The sequence below is a fragment of the Hippocampus guttulatus genome, chromosome 3 (assembly GCF_054856545.1).
Source record: "Hippocampus guttulatus isolate MCC_2025c chromosome 3, RoL_Hgut_1.0, whole genome shotgun sequence".
Taxonomy (NCBI): domain Eukaryota; kingdom Metazoa; phylum Chordata; class Actinopteri; order Syngnathiformes; family Syngnathidae; genus Hippocampus; species Hippocampus guttulatus.
The window spans coordinates 13,747,574-13,763,354 of record NC_141263.1 but is presented as its reverse complement, the minus strand read 5'-3'; the positions used below and the strand labels follow the sequence as shown (position 1 = coordinate 13,763,354).

The 15,781-nt window shown below is 41.3% G+C and overlaps 1 protein-coding gene across 4 annotated transcripts in view; it reads left to right on the top strand.

Annotated features, from left to right (window-relative positions):
• The window catches only part of mical2a (microtubule associated monooxygenase, calponin and LIM domain containing 2a), a 38,534-nt gene that overhangs the window by 7,343 nt on the left and 15,410 nt on the right, over positions 1-15,781 (top strand). For all 4 annotated transcript variants that reach the window (XM_086106909.1, XM_086106908.1, XM_086106907.1 and 1 more), the window contains exons 2-9: positions 3,902-4,261; positions 7,490-7,697; positions 9,020-9,136; positions 10,507-10,608; positions 13,181-13,336; positions 13,408-13,508; positions 14,616-14,873; positions 15,374-15,489. In XM_086106909.1, coding sequence (XP_085963035.1) covers positions 3,998-4,261; positions 7,490-7,697; positions 9,020-9,136; positions 10,507-10,608; positions 13,181-13,336; positions 13,408-13,508; positions 14,616-14,873; positions 15,374-15,489 — 1,322 coding nt within the window. In that variant the 5' untranslated portion in view covers positions 3,902-3,997. The remainder of the gene's footprint in view (positions 1-3,901; positions 4,262-7,489; positions 7,698-9,019; positions 9,137-10,506; positions 10,609-13,180; positions 13,337-13,407; positions 13,509-14,615; positions 14,874-15,373; positions 15,490-15,781) is intronic.

The window sequence follows — 15,781 nt, the reverse complement described above, 5'->3', positions numbered from 1 at the left end:
ATGTGGACCCTTTGGAATGACCTGGATTTTTTACAGAAATAGACCTTCCTCCAGGTCAAAACAATCGTTATAAACGGTCTGCTTTGAGTATTAACTCACAAACAAATGTATATTTTCTTGTGTGTTTTCCTTTGGTCACACCATGTAAGCATTGCCAGTGCAAGATTGAAAAAGTATGCAAACCCCGGAGTGAGCCATCTAGAGTCCCATCAATGTGACTTGATTGGAGATGTTGGTTAAAGTTGCCCTGCTCAATAAAAGCACACCAATTATGGGTTTCCAATTCACAAAAAGTATTGTTTTAAGTCATGTCTTAAAACAAGTGTCAAGGCAGGCTTTGAAGTCCAATGCTTGTATTAGTTCCCACTAGGTTGCAGAACAATTATGATTGCTTGTGTAATTTCATACAGTGAAGGAATAACAATGACTTGTAGGGTAGGTGTTATAGGTTGCACAGGTTCAGGTTCTTTAAGTCGACACGAATGTGATTAAGGTTGGGTCGACGTCCACTGGTCGCAGATAACTTCATTGATATCTATCTATCTATCTATCTATCTATAATTTTTTGGGGGGGGGGTACAGTGCTATAATTTAAAAAAACTCGCAGGAAGAGGGAATACTTCGCTATAATCTTTATTATCATGCACCAAATTTACGCAAAACATACATCAATGTGGGCAAGGTGAAGTATTTGCCTGCTCTGTTGTGATGATGGTATTTCCAGATGAAGTTTAAAAAAAAAAGAAAAGTTTCGATATGATTGCTGCTGACACAGCCAGGTAACAGTCGCACAGCTTTGCCAAATGATTTCTGCATGGTGGGAATTTGCAGTATTTCTAGCAAGGATCAGTGATATAGATTACAAAACGAATGGATGGATGCACATAGTCTCGGACTTCTTTGTATGCGGTGGAAAAATTCCCCCTCTCCTTCAGGCACGGCTCCATGATTTTTTTTTCTCTCCGGGGCTAAAAGGGGGCTTGACTGATACATAGTAGAGCTGAGAAAAAGAATTATGAATATATTTCAGAATATTAAATAAAATGCTGGAGGGGCTTTACTGGGGCTACACAGATTTCTGAAAGGGTTGTCACTGCTCTCCTTCTACTTTGATGATGTGGGCCAGATAAGTGTTCAACTTCCTGCTTGAGTCTTGCTTTTTCAATACTCCTGTTCTGGGTCGCAAAACTGGGTCAATTTAAATCAATGAAAGCACTAATTTTATTAAGCACACTTTTTTGTTGCAGCAAGCAATCATACCTCGTCCTAGCTATATGTGCCTTGCAATTGGCTGGCAACCAATTCAGGGTGTACCCAATCTACTCCCCAAAAACCGCTGGAATAGACTCTAGCACGCTAGCGGCTCTCGTGAGATAAGCGTTTTCAGATACTGGAAGGATTCATATCCTATATATTAAAAAAAATCAAAAACGTACTGACTAACCAAAATGTAGCAGAATTGAATTTTTTCCTTCAGAATTGCAGCCTTTGCAATTTGAAAACTGCTTTCTACATTGTGACATCGATTTGAATTTGATTAATTGTTCAAGCCGACTCGAAACATCATTGTGGAGTCGTAAAGTCAAATCAACAAGTCTGTACAACCACTAGGAGTTGAACAATTAACGTAATAGTACGCTTGTGTTTCTTAAGACAATAAATCTCGAGTCTTACTGTCTAAAACTAACAATTTGGCTTTCTTGCTGACTGAGGTGAGACACGTGACGGTGTCACCCAATGAGATGTTTAAAATCTACTTTGTAGGAAACTGTGTGACGCCGCGAGCCATTTCACGCTCCAACTGTGATGTATGCTGTGTATTCCCTCCGCTTCGTCTGTCATTAAGTCCTATTTTTACAGCCGTGCTGCAGCCTCGCCGCGTCTGCCCACAAGTGACTTTTCCATTCTGTCAGCGTGCGGTGGTCACGTCCACGCTACTTGAGTCGAGATGATCTCGAGTTAGCGAGAGCTTTGATTTGGCGGTGGCGACGTTCAAGTGGTAGCGTTTCATTAGGCTGTGTGCATATGGTTTCATTTCAACCCGTTTTTTCTGTCATTTTTCTTTTTCTTTTTTTCTTGGACAGAATACCAAAAGCAGACTCTTTGAGTGCTGTCAATGCGACTTTTTATGAACGCTCCACAACAGCTGAGAGATTTAAGAGCTCTGATAATATTGAGAAATAAATCAATTATTATTTGGTAGTCAAGAGTTCACAGTTGCTCATTAGTGTGTTGTTTTAATCACCCTCTGACTTCACCATGATGGGTATGTCAACCGCAACCACCATGTTAAAATGCGCTTTTTCCACTGTGCTTGAAACTGCATCACTCATGTATATTGTGTATGTCTGAGCGGTGGTCATGCCACAGGCCAGTGGTTGAATGAGATGAACAACAAAAGGGGACTCTGAGAGCTGTAAACAAGATGGCAGGATATGATTATAAATATTTGGGAGCAAATCAGATGAACTAATTGTGTTTCTTGTATTGTATTAACAGTACAAATAAGATAAGATAAGAAAACCTTTATTAGTCTCGCAATGGAGAAATTCCCGATTCACAGCAGCAAAGTTATGAAAGGAAGAAGTAGAACAACAAAATATAGGAGCTGCTGAAATGTAGCATGCAATGAATTAAAGGCACCTAAAACTGGGGTCAAGCTTTTTATTGCCAATTCCACTTGAAGTTTACTGTCAAACTAAACGGAAAACAAAGAAGTATATGTTGCGTATTTAACACGACCGCAAAGCTTTGCCTGATGCAAAAGTCAGACAAAAACAATTGTATTCACATTTCACATTCGAACAGAATGTAAGTGATAGTGGGGCGGTGATCTGGGATTGCTCTCCTGCTGATGGGGCAGATGAGAGCTGGTTGAGGCACGTGGCGGAGGAATGTGCTTTGGCTGTGTTTGAATGTATGCTCTCAGAGGTGAAAGGTCTTCTTTGGCTGTAGGGGGGGTCCAGTAGGACAATGGTCTACTTATATGAAGCAGGCTTTGTCTTTGAATGCGGCGGCTCAGGTTTACTGGATGCACGTGCTGGTATCTGGCTTAAAAGCGCTCTATAAACAGTTTCATTGCACCGCCACCTGAGGCCCGGGGCGGGGTGGGACACTAATGGGGGATTACTTTGGGTGTCGGTGTCTCGCACAGCCGGCCCATGTGGCTCCAACAGTACATTGGCATATCAAAGGATTTACACCTCATGGAAGTTGTGGTCTCCACCTTTTGGAAGTTCCTTTTTTTTTTTTCCCCAGGTCTGGCTCCGATTTACTGGCAGCACGTTAAAAACGCTTGATGGTTGACTGCTGAGAACACCAAAAAAATGAGTTCAAACTTTTCACAAGGGTTGTACATGAGACAAGTGTGTTTGAAGAACATGCTTTTATGCCAGTTGTTGTTTCATACTCGAACAAAATAAGTGTCACTAGTGAAGTTACAGAAGATATTTATTTTCAAAGATATTTGTTTTATGGGCTTAAAGGTTTACAGTGGATATAAAATCTACACTCCCCTTCTCAAATTCCAGGTTTTTGTGATGGATGGATGGATGAATAGATAAATATATACTTTATTCCTCCTGTGAGGCATATAGGCTAGTGCTCGACATACAACTCAGCAATACTGACACTTTGCAAAGAATCCCCCATATTACTGCATTTTATAGAGCCAGTCGTCCATATTATACTGCCCCCAGTGGCCAAAGAAAGCACACGAGTAAGACCAACACAATGCCCGTGTCATCAAAGTAAAAATGGGGCACAAACTGTCCTAGGGCAATACGGTGGGCGAATGTTTTTTTTTTTTCATCCAAATTTGGTCATCACTGCAGCAATGTAATGAAGGCGTCTGGATTGTTGGCCACAGGATGACATCAGACTGTATGTTTTTCCTCTTCAGACTGGGAATGACGGCGCAGGCCAACCAGCGGGTGTAGCCACATCTGGCAGAGCGCTTGCACGAAGCACGAGCCTCGGTGCACCAAAGCGTCCGGAGATGGGAGAGATGGAGGACGAGAGGGAAAGCAATGGCGGGAAGCTCTTTGAGGACTTCGTCCAGGCTTCCACCTGCAAGGGAACGCTGCAGGCCTTCAACGTCCTGTGTGGAAAGCTGGACCTCGACCCTGCTGACCACGGCTCCTTCTATGACAGCCTGAAGGCCAAGGTCACCTCCTGGAAGGCCAAAGCGCTATGGAGCAAGCTGGACAAGAGAATGTCCCACAAGGAGTACAACAAACGTGAAGCCTGTTTGGGCACCAAGGTACAATTAGCAACAGTTTTATGTTGCATCTGCTACAGTTGCGATGGTAGCTTTTTACAAGTAACTGCGATGGATACCATCCATTCATTCCCACTAAATGGTGTAGGTGTTTCGTGCAAAAGCTCAATATGGTACAGCAAATGTGGCCACATCTGGAAAAAGTTGAGTGTTTTCACTTTGAGCTGAAATAGACATGTGGCCTCATGCTAATCCATGCATGACTAATTGAAATGTAATTACTGTATGTTGCTTTATAGAACAGAGACCCAACTGGAAACTGCAGTTCCATCAAGGTTGCAGAAACGTTCGATCGATCTATCTATCCATCTATCTACGTAATCTCATAATTAGCTAGTTAGCTAGTTACAGTATCTAGCTACTGTATCCATCTACCTATTTAGCTATCTATGATGTATGACTTTTTTTGGGGGGATTTAAAAAAAAGTAAAAACCATTTTATTGGCCAATGATGAAATTCTATATATATATTTTACTTGTTCTGGAGCTTAAAAGAAATAATAAAAGGGGTGTCCAAGAGCACAAAGAAAATAAAAGACCATTTTGTGTTACAATTATGAACTTTTAAAGGAGGATTTTACAATTTCAAGGTGTCTTAATAACTGTGACATATTTTAAAGAACCCTATAAACATAGTTGAGTTGAAGATGAAGAATTAGCCGACAGCAACCTTTGCGCACTTTCTGCCATAGACTGAAATTGACATGAAACTCCCCTCGGGCTCGAATTGCGAACGTCACAGCCCACCTGTTTTCTGGGTTTAGTCACATCATGGTTGTGGTGCGAACCAGAGGGCTGCTTGACATCAATTTCAGTCGGCAAGGCGTTATAATAACGCCATCATGGCAGCCCCCTGAGATACATATAAATCTATAGATGAATCTGTTTAATTCTTATTTCATGACCACAATATTCATCAGAATACTGTGTTTAGACTAGTGGGGGAACATATATTTGCTCTGAGTTCCCCTTTTAATTAAAAAAAAAAAGTCTACTGTATTTGTACACATCACCAAAATTGTCTGTGACTTTATGACAACTTTAAAAGCGAAACATGTGATATCACTCAGCACTCAATGTTAATTCATTGCTGTCAAAGACATGATGTCATCTGGATTTTACGGCAGGGCGTCGCTGGTGAGCTGGAGTACTCGGCGAGAACTACTGTACTAAACTGGCATTGACATTTACAGTATATCGGGCCGATTATGGAGTTGATCCATCTTGAACTGTTTCATGGGTTTATGACTAATCGTGTTCACCAGTGGAGCAGTGGACATTATAGATGACAGTTTATGGGCAAGGTTTCCTCTGTGACGGTGAGATTGCAAGTGGGACAGACAGGAAGTGCAGTTGTCCTGACTCAGCAGATGAGCAGGAAAAAAAGCTTTTGATGTGGGGAAAATAGACCAGTCAGCGGAAACAGGACTCAATAAACAGAATGCTTCTCTGTATCAGTGACAAGTGACGTTTTTGTAACTTTTCCACTCAAATCCCGTTTACGGTGATTGTTAGACAAACTTGTCAAGCTGTTAGCAGGCCTCTATGCACATTGCGTGACCTATGTTGTTTAACACCTGAAAAATAAGCACAAAGTGAAACACACCGTCATCACCTAGGAACAAGATGGAAAAACAGCGACCAAAGCCTTGTCATCGCCTGCAAAACAAATGTTTCCGCCATTGGCTCGCCTAGTTATTTTAGCACGGTCAGCAGGAGACTCACCCATATCCAGATACCAGATAAATATCCGGTTGCACCTTGAGTTATTAGTGGCACAATTTATGAATTTCTTTCATTTCTTTGCTTTGTGTTGCCAGCCAAAATTTGAGCTGCAAGGAGGCTTTTGATGGTTTTCGAGATTTCATTCGAATGAGTTTTTTTTTTATTGAGATTTGACGTTTGTATTTTTAAATTCATTTAGATTCAAAATAATTCATTAGTTTTTAGAGCGGGTCTGTTCCTTTGAATTTGTTGGATTTTTTTAAATGTATGAAGTGTTTGTCAAGTGAAAGATTTGTTATTAAGTGAAGGTTATTCGTGGCATTCACACACAAATACAAAATGTCCAAACAAATTAAGATATACTTACACTTAACATCTGTCATTTTGTGAAATAAGGAACGATAACACGATCATTGTTATTTAATTAACATCATCAGTCAAAAGGCATTAATTAAATGTATGTAATTCTGACATTAAAGCACCAGATTTTCTATTTTTATGTACGGATTCTGGATTCTTTATAGAGTATAGAGTAGTTTCTGTCTAGGGTCCGACCGATGTAATCGGCCAATATTAGCACCCTTAAAATTGGCAAATGTTTACTTTTCTTTTTACACATGAACACATTTACATATGTATTAGGGTTTAAAAAAATCCACACTGGTCAGGCCCTATTTCAGTTCGGCCCCATGATGCCTACGTTGAGGTCTTTTTAAAATTGTGAGTCTATGTTACAATAGTAAAGTAGCAAAGAACTCGATGAAAATGCGGAGACCGGATGGTATTGTTAAAGTCTTCCAGGATTTCATAATCTAATTCTGCATTCTTCTTTAGCGTTGTGATATCCAGAGACGCTCTCATCAACTCCATGACCCGCTGTTTCAAAATTTCAGTCTATATTAAATCTCTGGATCCCTTCAGTAGCTAGAAAAACCATCAACATTCTTTTCATCCTGCCATATGCCAAAAGGGGGGGGGGGGAATGACATAGCGTTGAAGCATATACAGTTGTGTTTAAACGTTTAGAGGGAAAGAAGAAGAAAAAAGCTTTCCAGAACGAGTACAGCACACTTGCGTCACTTCTTTTCATCTATCATCCAAGAAGCTGATGTCATGTTTGGGCCCGGTTCTTAGATAAAGACAGACGCTCGGCGCTTCACGCGAGGTGACTTCATGCGCTTTGTGGCCGACACTCGGGCAAAGCAACACGTTCGCTAATATCCGGCTGTAATCATGGCTCATGCTGATACAAGATTTTGGCAGATGTTCGTCTTAGCAACCTCTTCATCTGTTTTTTTGTTCATGCTGATATCATCTTGTCGTTTTCCTGAGTGGTGCAGCACAGTGATGATTTTTCTGCACGTGTGTTTTAACACTCAGCAGTATTTTAGGAAAGGAAAAAAAACAGAATGTCATCCCAGCAAGACAATTTGCACTCCTGTGTGAGTAATGTGAGACCTATTTAATCACAACTTGTCCTCCTAGTGCCTCATCATCGGAGGAGGTCCGTGCGGCCTGCGCACAGCTATCGAGCTCGCCTTGATGGGAGCCAAAGTGGTGGTGATCGAGAAGAGGGACTCCTTCTCCAGGAACAACGTGCTGCACCTTTGGCCCTTCACCATCCAGGATCTGCGGGGGCTCGGGGCCAAAAAGTTTTACGGCAAATTCTGCGCCGGGGCCATAGATCACATCAGTGAGTTTAGCACTTCATAATTTGATCGTCGGGGTTGGGAGTTATTACAGCTGTGGTATGTTCTGCAGTTACACTGCTCCACTCAGATGACATAATGAAATGCAGTGCTATTCAGAGGTTTTCAGTCAACAATGGCTTTGTTTTGTTTTTTTAATGGCTGTTTTCACAGTCGAGACACAGTAGGCAATTTGTTCAATTATTATTGCTTTTTTAGATAATTGTTATATTTGTCATGCGGGGTCTTAACTGCATGCTTTACACGTGCACTGTAACTATATGTGATAAAATGCAGCGCAAGAAAAGGTCACACTCTGTACTTTGTCAGTGTTATTTTTCCTGATTGTACAGTATTTAGAAAGCGAGATTGTGAAATAGTGAGGTTTCTCACCATTCTGTGATTGCTAAAACAACAATTCCTCGGCATAGTATTATTTTTCCATTGTTTTCCCTTCCTGCGAAGAGCACCTCTCAGGCAAATCAGATAAAGATATGGATGGATGGATAACAAATGTACACAAGCATTACAACTTGATGCCACTTTGTAAGGCACACTTGCACAATTTAACGGGATCCAGTACAAGAGCTGTATCAAAAATTCAACTTCTACTAACATAGGCAGGCTCGGTTTTACTTGGTTGGGGGAGTGGCTAAAATGAGGCACAGCGATGCATGGTGGCCATCAAGAATTTCGAGAAAATGTGTTGATTATTCTGAACGGCCGGCCGGTGTCTATTTCCAGACCGGACGAACCGTATGCAGACCCCCCTCCCCCCCCCCTCCCATTGCAGATTAACTTTCATTATGTGATGTCCACCGCACGAACCCTATGTATTAGCTTTTGGTCGTTAGCGACTGACAATCTTGAATTACATGTTGTTGCGTGCCAGCAAGCATCCACACCAAACCCCACCGCCCATCGACAAATGATTTTCGGTGCGTGACGCCCGACCCCCAACCCCAGGCGTCTAAAAATATTCCCGGGCCGAATTTTGGACCCAGTACGTCCCTGTTCACCTCAGTCGTTATCTGGCACAATATCAATATGTGACGTTGCTAGGCCTTCAACCTGAAAATGCATCGTCCCTAATGTATCGTCTCTTCAGATAGATCACAGGCATGGCTGTGTTAGAGTGCCTCATTGGCAGCTGTGAGTGTGCGCGTGTCTGTGTGAGAAGGTCTAACACTGAGAGGCAGAAGAAAAATTTGACAAAACTTGAAAGTCAGCCTGTATAGAGTGTATACACACATAATACAGTAAGTAGCAAAGTAGGCAGTGTTCCTCACCCACTTTGAAGTGAAGGCGACTGTACTGTGTCCATCAGGCATCAGGCAGCTGCAGCTGATGCTGTTGAAGGTGGCCCTCATTGTTGCGGTGGAGTTTCACATCAATGTGGAGTTTGTCAAGCTTGTGGAACCTCCCGAGAACCAAGAAAAGGAAGGTATTTCACCTTTTGCCGTACCTTCACCCTTCCATACTGTTTACTCTTCATGAACACATGCCGACTCAGAAGTATCCTCATAAAAATTGCCTTTATCAAATTATGTACTTCATACCTTTTCAACGTGTATGAATATCCTATGAGACATTCAGAAAAGGATAATTAATCCTTCATGTTTCAGAGAACAGGGAACTTGTTTTGGGATAAAACGATCTACCATCAAATAATGTGTGATGACTTGTTTTGCGTAAGATTTTGCCCCACCTGTGTCAAGGCACGCTCTCATCTGAGTCTAAGTTTTGTAACTTATTTTTACTGTTTTACATTCACTGTTACAACAAGTGCAACAAATGCATGGTTTTGTGGGAACTTACGCAAATGTAGTATGAGACACAGACAGTTCTCATGACCGTTTCAAACTCCCTTCCGCATTGGCTCACAAAAATCCTCAATTATAAGTCCTGGTCTCTTTTACTGTTTGCGAGAGGTTCCCCCATACGGGAGCTTTTCCAAATGTGATGGTGATGCTGACGTTTCCCATGACTGTTTAAAGTGTTGCATTGCCACTGTCTCTTCAAACAGTTTGAACGTTACCAATATGACTTGATTTTGACACAGGTCACAGCTGACCAACATCAGCCTCAGTTTACGCAAATGTTGTCGTACCTGTACAAAAGAAGGCCATTTTTAAATAACGTATTTCGGATCAATAATTTCAGGGCGATAAATAACTTTTAGAGTCTTTCTGTTGCTGAGTTATTCTTGAATCAAATATAGTGTACAGTATAGCAAAACCAAGCTACGGGAAGCTCCATATTAATGAAAGCTTTCTCTCTAGGGGAACAAAAAAAAAAAAACATCACACACAGCTTCATTGTGTGATGGTAACAGGAGGAACAACTTGACTGGCCACTCCTAAGTTTGACTTTAGCGCTGGCCTCCAGCTGTAATATCAATACGCTGATAACCAACAAGAGCCTCGCCTAAATTTAGACATACTTCTTCCCCCTCCGCTGCGGCTTAGCGGTGTCCTTAATATCCTATTGCACAACAAAATGCCAGGTTGTTTCAGTGCTCCTCACAATCTCATACAACCGCTCAAAATTAGTTTGTCATAGAAGATGTCTTGACACAAGTCGTATTAGAGCTTCTCCTTGAGCCCATACTGGGAAGAAGCGTGGCATCTAAAAGTTGCATTTAACGTTTAATTCGTTTGTGGCGTCCCTGAAGCATACGTAAATCCTGATCAGCTGACATTTCTCACGCTGTGTCTTCGCCAAAGGAATAAGGCACAAAAGAGAATATTTATATAACGTGTTTTCCCTACTCCCACCCACCCTGATCCTTCTGTGGTCGTCTTCTATTTTCAGGGCTAGGCTGGAGAGCTGCAATCCGACCTGCTGATCACCCCGTGGCTGACTTTGAGTTTGACGTGGTGGTGGGGGCCGACGGACGCAGGAACACGCTGGAAGGTGAGAGGATGCCCAAAGAAGAAGGATAAACGGCGTCCACGCCTCAGGGGTGTACTTTTACTTGAAAGAGATCAGGGAACAATACGTCTTTTAAAGTTACCACATGAGGTTGAAACAAAAACAACATCCAAGAGTCAAATAATCTTTTCCCCCCAGCACTGGAATCACATGGTTGGAATACTTTATTCAAGCAAAATATGTTTGAAAGCAAGATGAAAACCTCGATGGCTGCTGAATCAAAGTTAGTTTCAATCCAAGACTGTATTTTTAACACCATTTGAACTCGTGAATAATAACACATTGTAGTCTATTTAAATGCATGCCACTCCTAATAATAGTAATATATTAAAAAGAGCCATACATTTTTCTCATTCGCTTATCCTCACTCGGGTCGCAGGTGTGCTAGAGTCTATCCCAGCAAACATTGGCGGAGAGGTGGCGAACACCTGGGATTGGCTGCCATCACTATTATTCTTATTAATACTGTCATGCTTCTCCCAGTTGAAGTTTGCTTTCAAAAGAAACAAAACGGACAATTACACATTGTGTATTTTAAACGCCAGATTCGCTCAATGCTATAAAAAGAATGCAGAACGCATAGCATCATATTACTGCGCGCACTGAATCAGTAGTTGTCAAACTCTTCTTTGTTCATTTGTCTGCAAGACTGCATTATACTGCCCCTGGTGGCCAAGTGTTACACCCCAGAAGGAGGCACAATAAACTACCGGTAATCATGTTGCACAAACTTTTTCATTCTTCATATTCTATTTATTTATGTTATTACTGCATTAAAAAAATACAGTATTGTAATATTTGTCTCCTTATTTTTTTTTTGCAGGGATAGTGAAAACTATTAATGACATTTGACATTTTCTCTCGGCAACACAAACACATAAAATAGGCATTCAAGAAAAGATACACTGCATTTCAAATTTCCCACCAACCGAGCCATCTACCCATCAGAAACCCGAGTGTGCCCGTATGAGGTTGTAGCGGTCACATCGTCAAAGCACAAAGGATCGGAATACATAAATAGAATCGAGACAGGCTTGCGTGGCGCAAGCTGATGCGCACTGGAGCCGCCGCATAACTTTGCATCCCTGGGCTCTGTTGAACTCGCTGCTTGCTGTGGTCAACCCAACAAGCAATGCACAACTCAGGCGTATTCCTAAAAAGGTCAAAAACAAGACTTATGGCTCATTCTTTCGCTATGAAGCAGCTCAAAGGAAATGAGTCAGTCTGAAGCAGGTCTGGGTTTTTCACTGGATTTAATGTGGCAAAGCAGCCCAAAATACATCACGAGCTATTTTTTGCGGATCGTTTTGTTCTCAATGAAAACTGGCTGTTCATTTTTCAAATGGCTTAAGTTTCAGGCTGATTTACTTTTGAGAAATGCCTATTTAAAGCGAACCCTTCATGTGCGTGACTAATATGGTGGTATGCACTACAGCCTTTGAAATGCAATTCAATGGGCATCTACATTGTGAACTTAATGACTCCACTATTAGGTTCTTATTATACCTCCACCAAGGAGCGTAATTTAGTTTCTTAATGGACAAGTCAACACAAATGTTTAAACAAATGTAAAGAATGTGATTTTCAACTTATTCTTTTACTTTATAAATATGTCATTTAAAAGTAATTGATTGATTAGTTGTTGTAATTTTCTTGATTAATTTATTTATTTTTACATCGGAAAAAGTATTTCAACAGGGGCGTGTTCATGTTTGAAAAAATGTTCTTTGCAGTAACGTGACTTATGCATCCCCACTAGTCTAAGCACTGCATTCTGATGAGTACTGCATTTGTGGAACAAGAATTAAGTCGCAAAATCCACCCCATTTTTAGCCATCTCAAGGGGCGGCCATTTTTCCACATGTGGTCGACTGAAAATGACATCAGAGTTGCTCAGTGTTCGGATAACGACCGATCACGGCTCACCTGTTTGATGCCGAGTTTGGTCATCGAGAATCACTTTGTGAAAGACTCTTGCAAAAGCCAAGGAATAGGTCATCGGAAGAGGATGAAAATGAATTTGGCAAACATGCAATTACACTCAATTATATTAGATCCAGTGCAGTACATTTTTACTCTTCAAGTATTGTATGTTTTTTAGGTACTGTTCAGTTGTATTCCACTTTTTAGTACAGGTATTATTACAATTATTTATACACTTGAATGTGGATAATTATTTCAGCAATTTTATTATTTTTTTTAATGTTCAAAACATACCTTCTTGTCATAACACATCTCCTTTTGGATGAAAATGTGGGCCCTTCTGTGCTAATGTATTTTAATGTTGGTCAGGATGTTGGTCCTTAGGGAGCTGAGTATCTTTTTTAGAACCACTGTTCTAGTGTATAAGTCTAAGACATGATTTGCTGCTTCAATACGAATCAGTGGTCCGGCCCACAGTTATTGTTTTTATAAGCTGTGTAAGCCTGAAATAAGCACCTTGTGATTAGCCTTTAAGACTACTTTTACACACACAAGGCCACAGGACTTGTTTGGTTTCCCCTCCGTTCTGACCTTGTCTCTTGATGTGATGCTCTCTGTTTTTCTACGGCAGGTTTCAGAAGAAAAGATTTTCGCGGCAAGCTGGCGATCGCCATTACCGCCAATTTCATCAACAGGAACACGACGGCGGAGGCCAAGGTGGAGGAAATCAGTGGCGTGGCCTTCATCTTCAATCAGAAATTCTTCCTTGACCTCAAAGAAGAAACAGGTGGGAGAGAGGAGATCTGTGACGCCTTCAAGGACACGACACCAATTATTTTTTGACTTACTTTATCCCAGGCATCGACCTGGAGAACATCGTGTACTACAAGGACAACACGCACTACTTTGTCATGACTGCAAAGAAACAGAGCCTGCTGGATAAAGGAGTTGTCATTAATGTGAGTTAATAAGTGTCTGTCCCCATTTTCCTCTCTTCGACACATAAGCAGTTTATCCTGAGTTGCCAAGAGACCAAGTTCTTGCTTCAAGCTGTTTATTGGCACTCGTAGTTGAAGTTGACTCTAAGACTAAACACAAAATAAAGAGAATTACATGTCATGTACAAAGTATAACCAAACAACGTAACTTCATGTTAGCTCACGAAATTTATGACAACACAGAATTCAAAACTGCATTGCTGGGCTAATGGTACCGTCAAAAGTTATACACGTTGAAGCAACTTATATTTGAGCATTTGATCTTGATGCACAAACTCTTTAATTCTTTACTCTCTGTGGAATGATGTGATTACTCTTTTTTTTTTTTTTCCAAATACAGTACTGTAGAGGAATTTATTTCTTCTTCAAAATACTTTACATAAAAAACTTTGGTGTTTTTTTTGGGCTGCTGGAACGGATTAAGAGAATTTCCATTCATTTCAAAAGGGAATGATGATTTAAGATGGGAGCGTTTTGAGTTGCAAGCATGGTCTCAGAATGAATAATGTCCCTCAATGGTGTATGATATTCATGCTGGCTACTGTACTGAACGTAAGGTAAAAAATATTTGCCAATTCTGAGATTAGGGCATTCACCTACTTTTGTTATTCTACTCCTTTTTTGATAGTGGTGAAAGATGTTTTCACTTATTTGAACAACAAAAGAACAATTGTTACCTTTCTCACTGTGTCAATAAAACAGCAATTTTAGCAATTTAAAGGAAAACTAATGAGATGGCCAATTGATGTATACAATATACAAAGTATACGTAAGATGTCAATCAACAATTCAAATGAATGAGAAGTATCCTTATACTTACACGTTTGTTTGATTGTTTGCCGTGACAGATTTGTCATGTAAATGATGTGCTACGACTCAATTAAAGTTGGGAAATGCTCATATAAGCATGAATAGTCCTTTGGTTAGTCATTTGTAGTAAATGAAGGGATGAAAGGAAAGAAATACATGTGTGATTAAAAAACAAACAAAAGAGTATTAGCGCTAAACTAAGATAAAATAAACTACCGGTAAAATGAGAGTGACATTGTCCTGCTTGTTGTTTGATAGGATTACATGGAGACACAGAGGCTGCTGAGCAGTGATAACGTTAACCAGGAAGCTCTCCTGTCCTATGCCCGAGAGGCTGCAGACTTTGGCACCAACTATCAGCTTCCCACGCTGGACTTTGCCATGAACCACTGCGGGCAGCCCGACGTGGCCATGTTTGACTTCACCAGCATGCACGCTTCCGAGAACGCAGCTCTGGTCAGGGAGAGGTTCGGACATCAGCTCCTGGTTGCGCTAGTGGGAGACAGCCTGTTGGAGGTAAGGTTACCTCACACTATGAGGACAACAGTATTGGAAGACCTGGCTGTGAAACCATCCTTGCATCCATTTTCGATAGCACTTGTCCTATTCAGGGCCGCAATGATCTGGAGCCAATCACAGCTGATTTAGTCCAAAGGCTCGTTTGCCAGTTAAACAGCGCACATATAGTCAACCAGCCACACTCGCATTCACATCATAACTGAATGGATTCTGAAGTCAGGGCAAGTAGACCATTACATCTTCCTGCCATGAAACTAACCCTGGGTAAAAGATGAACATATGGAGTTGGTCTTCTGGCAAGACTTTCTTTTACAGTGGACAGACAACTGTGCATGAGCAACAGAGAAATGGTCTTCTGTCGCCACAGAGTTAGGAGTCGATAAAATTGTCTACAATGTCTCGGGGGGGGGGGGGGGGGGGATGGTGTAGGCCCAGGCATGTTTTCCAAGTTTTGCTTGCGTTTACCGACATATTGGTTGTGTGTGTTGCGTTTGCAGCCTTTCTGGCCCATGGGGACAGGCTGCGCTAGAGGCTTCTTGGCTGCCTTTGACACGGCCTGGATGGTGAAGGGCTGGGCTCAGGGTCGAACAGTTCTTGAGTTGCTGGCAGAGAGGTATGCATTAAAAACATAACACACACACACACACACACACACAGTCTTGTGTGATATACACTTGCCAGCTAAGCAGTTCACTGCATTTATAATCTGAGTTAGGGATGTTCGATAGCACACTTTTTCTCCGACCGATACCAGTACTGTTCACTGTTGAGTATTTACCGAATACCGATACCACTTGTGGAGAAAATTCAAACCACCACAGTGTAGTGCCCACTCTTGGCGAGCAGAACATACTTTATTTTAGTATTGCGATGGGTATCGGCAGCATTCACGAGTACTCTGTGCG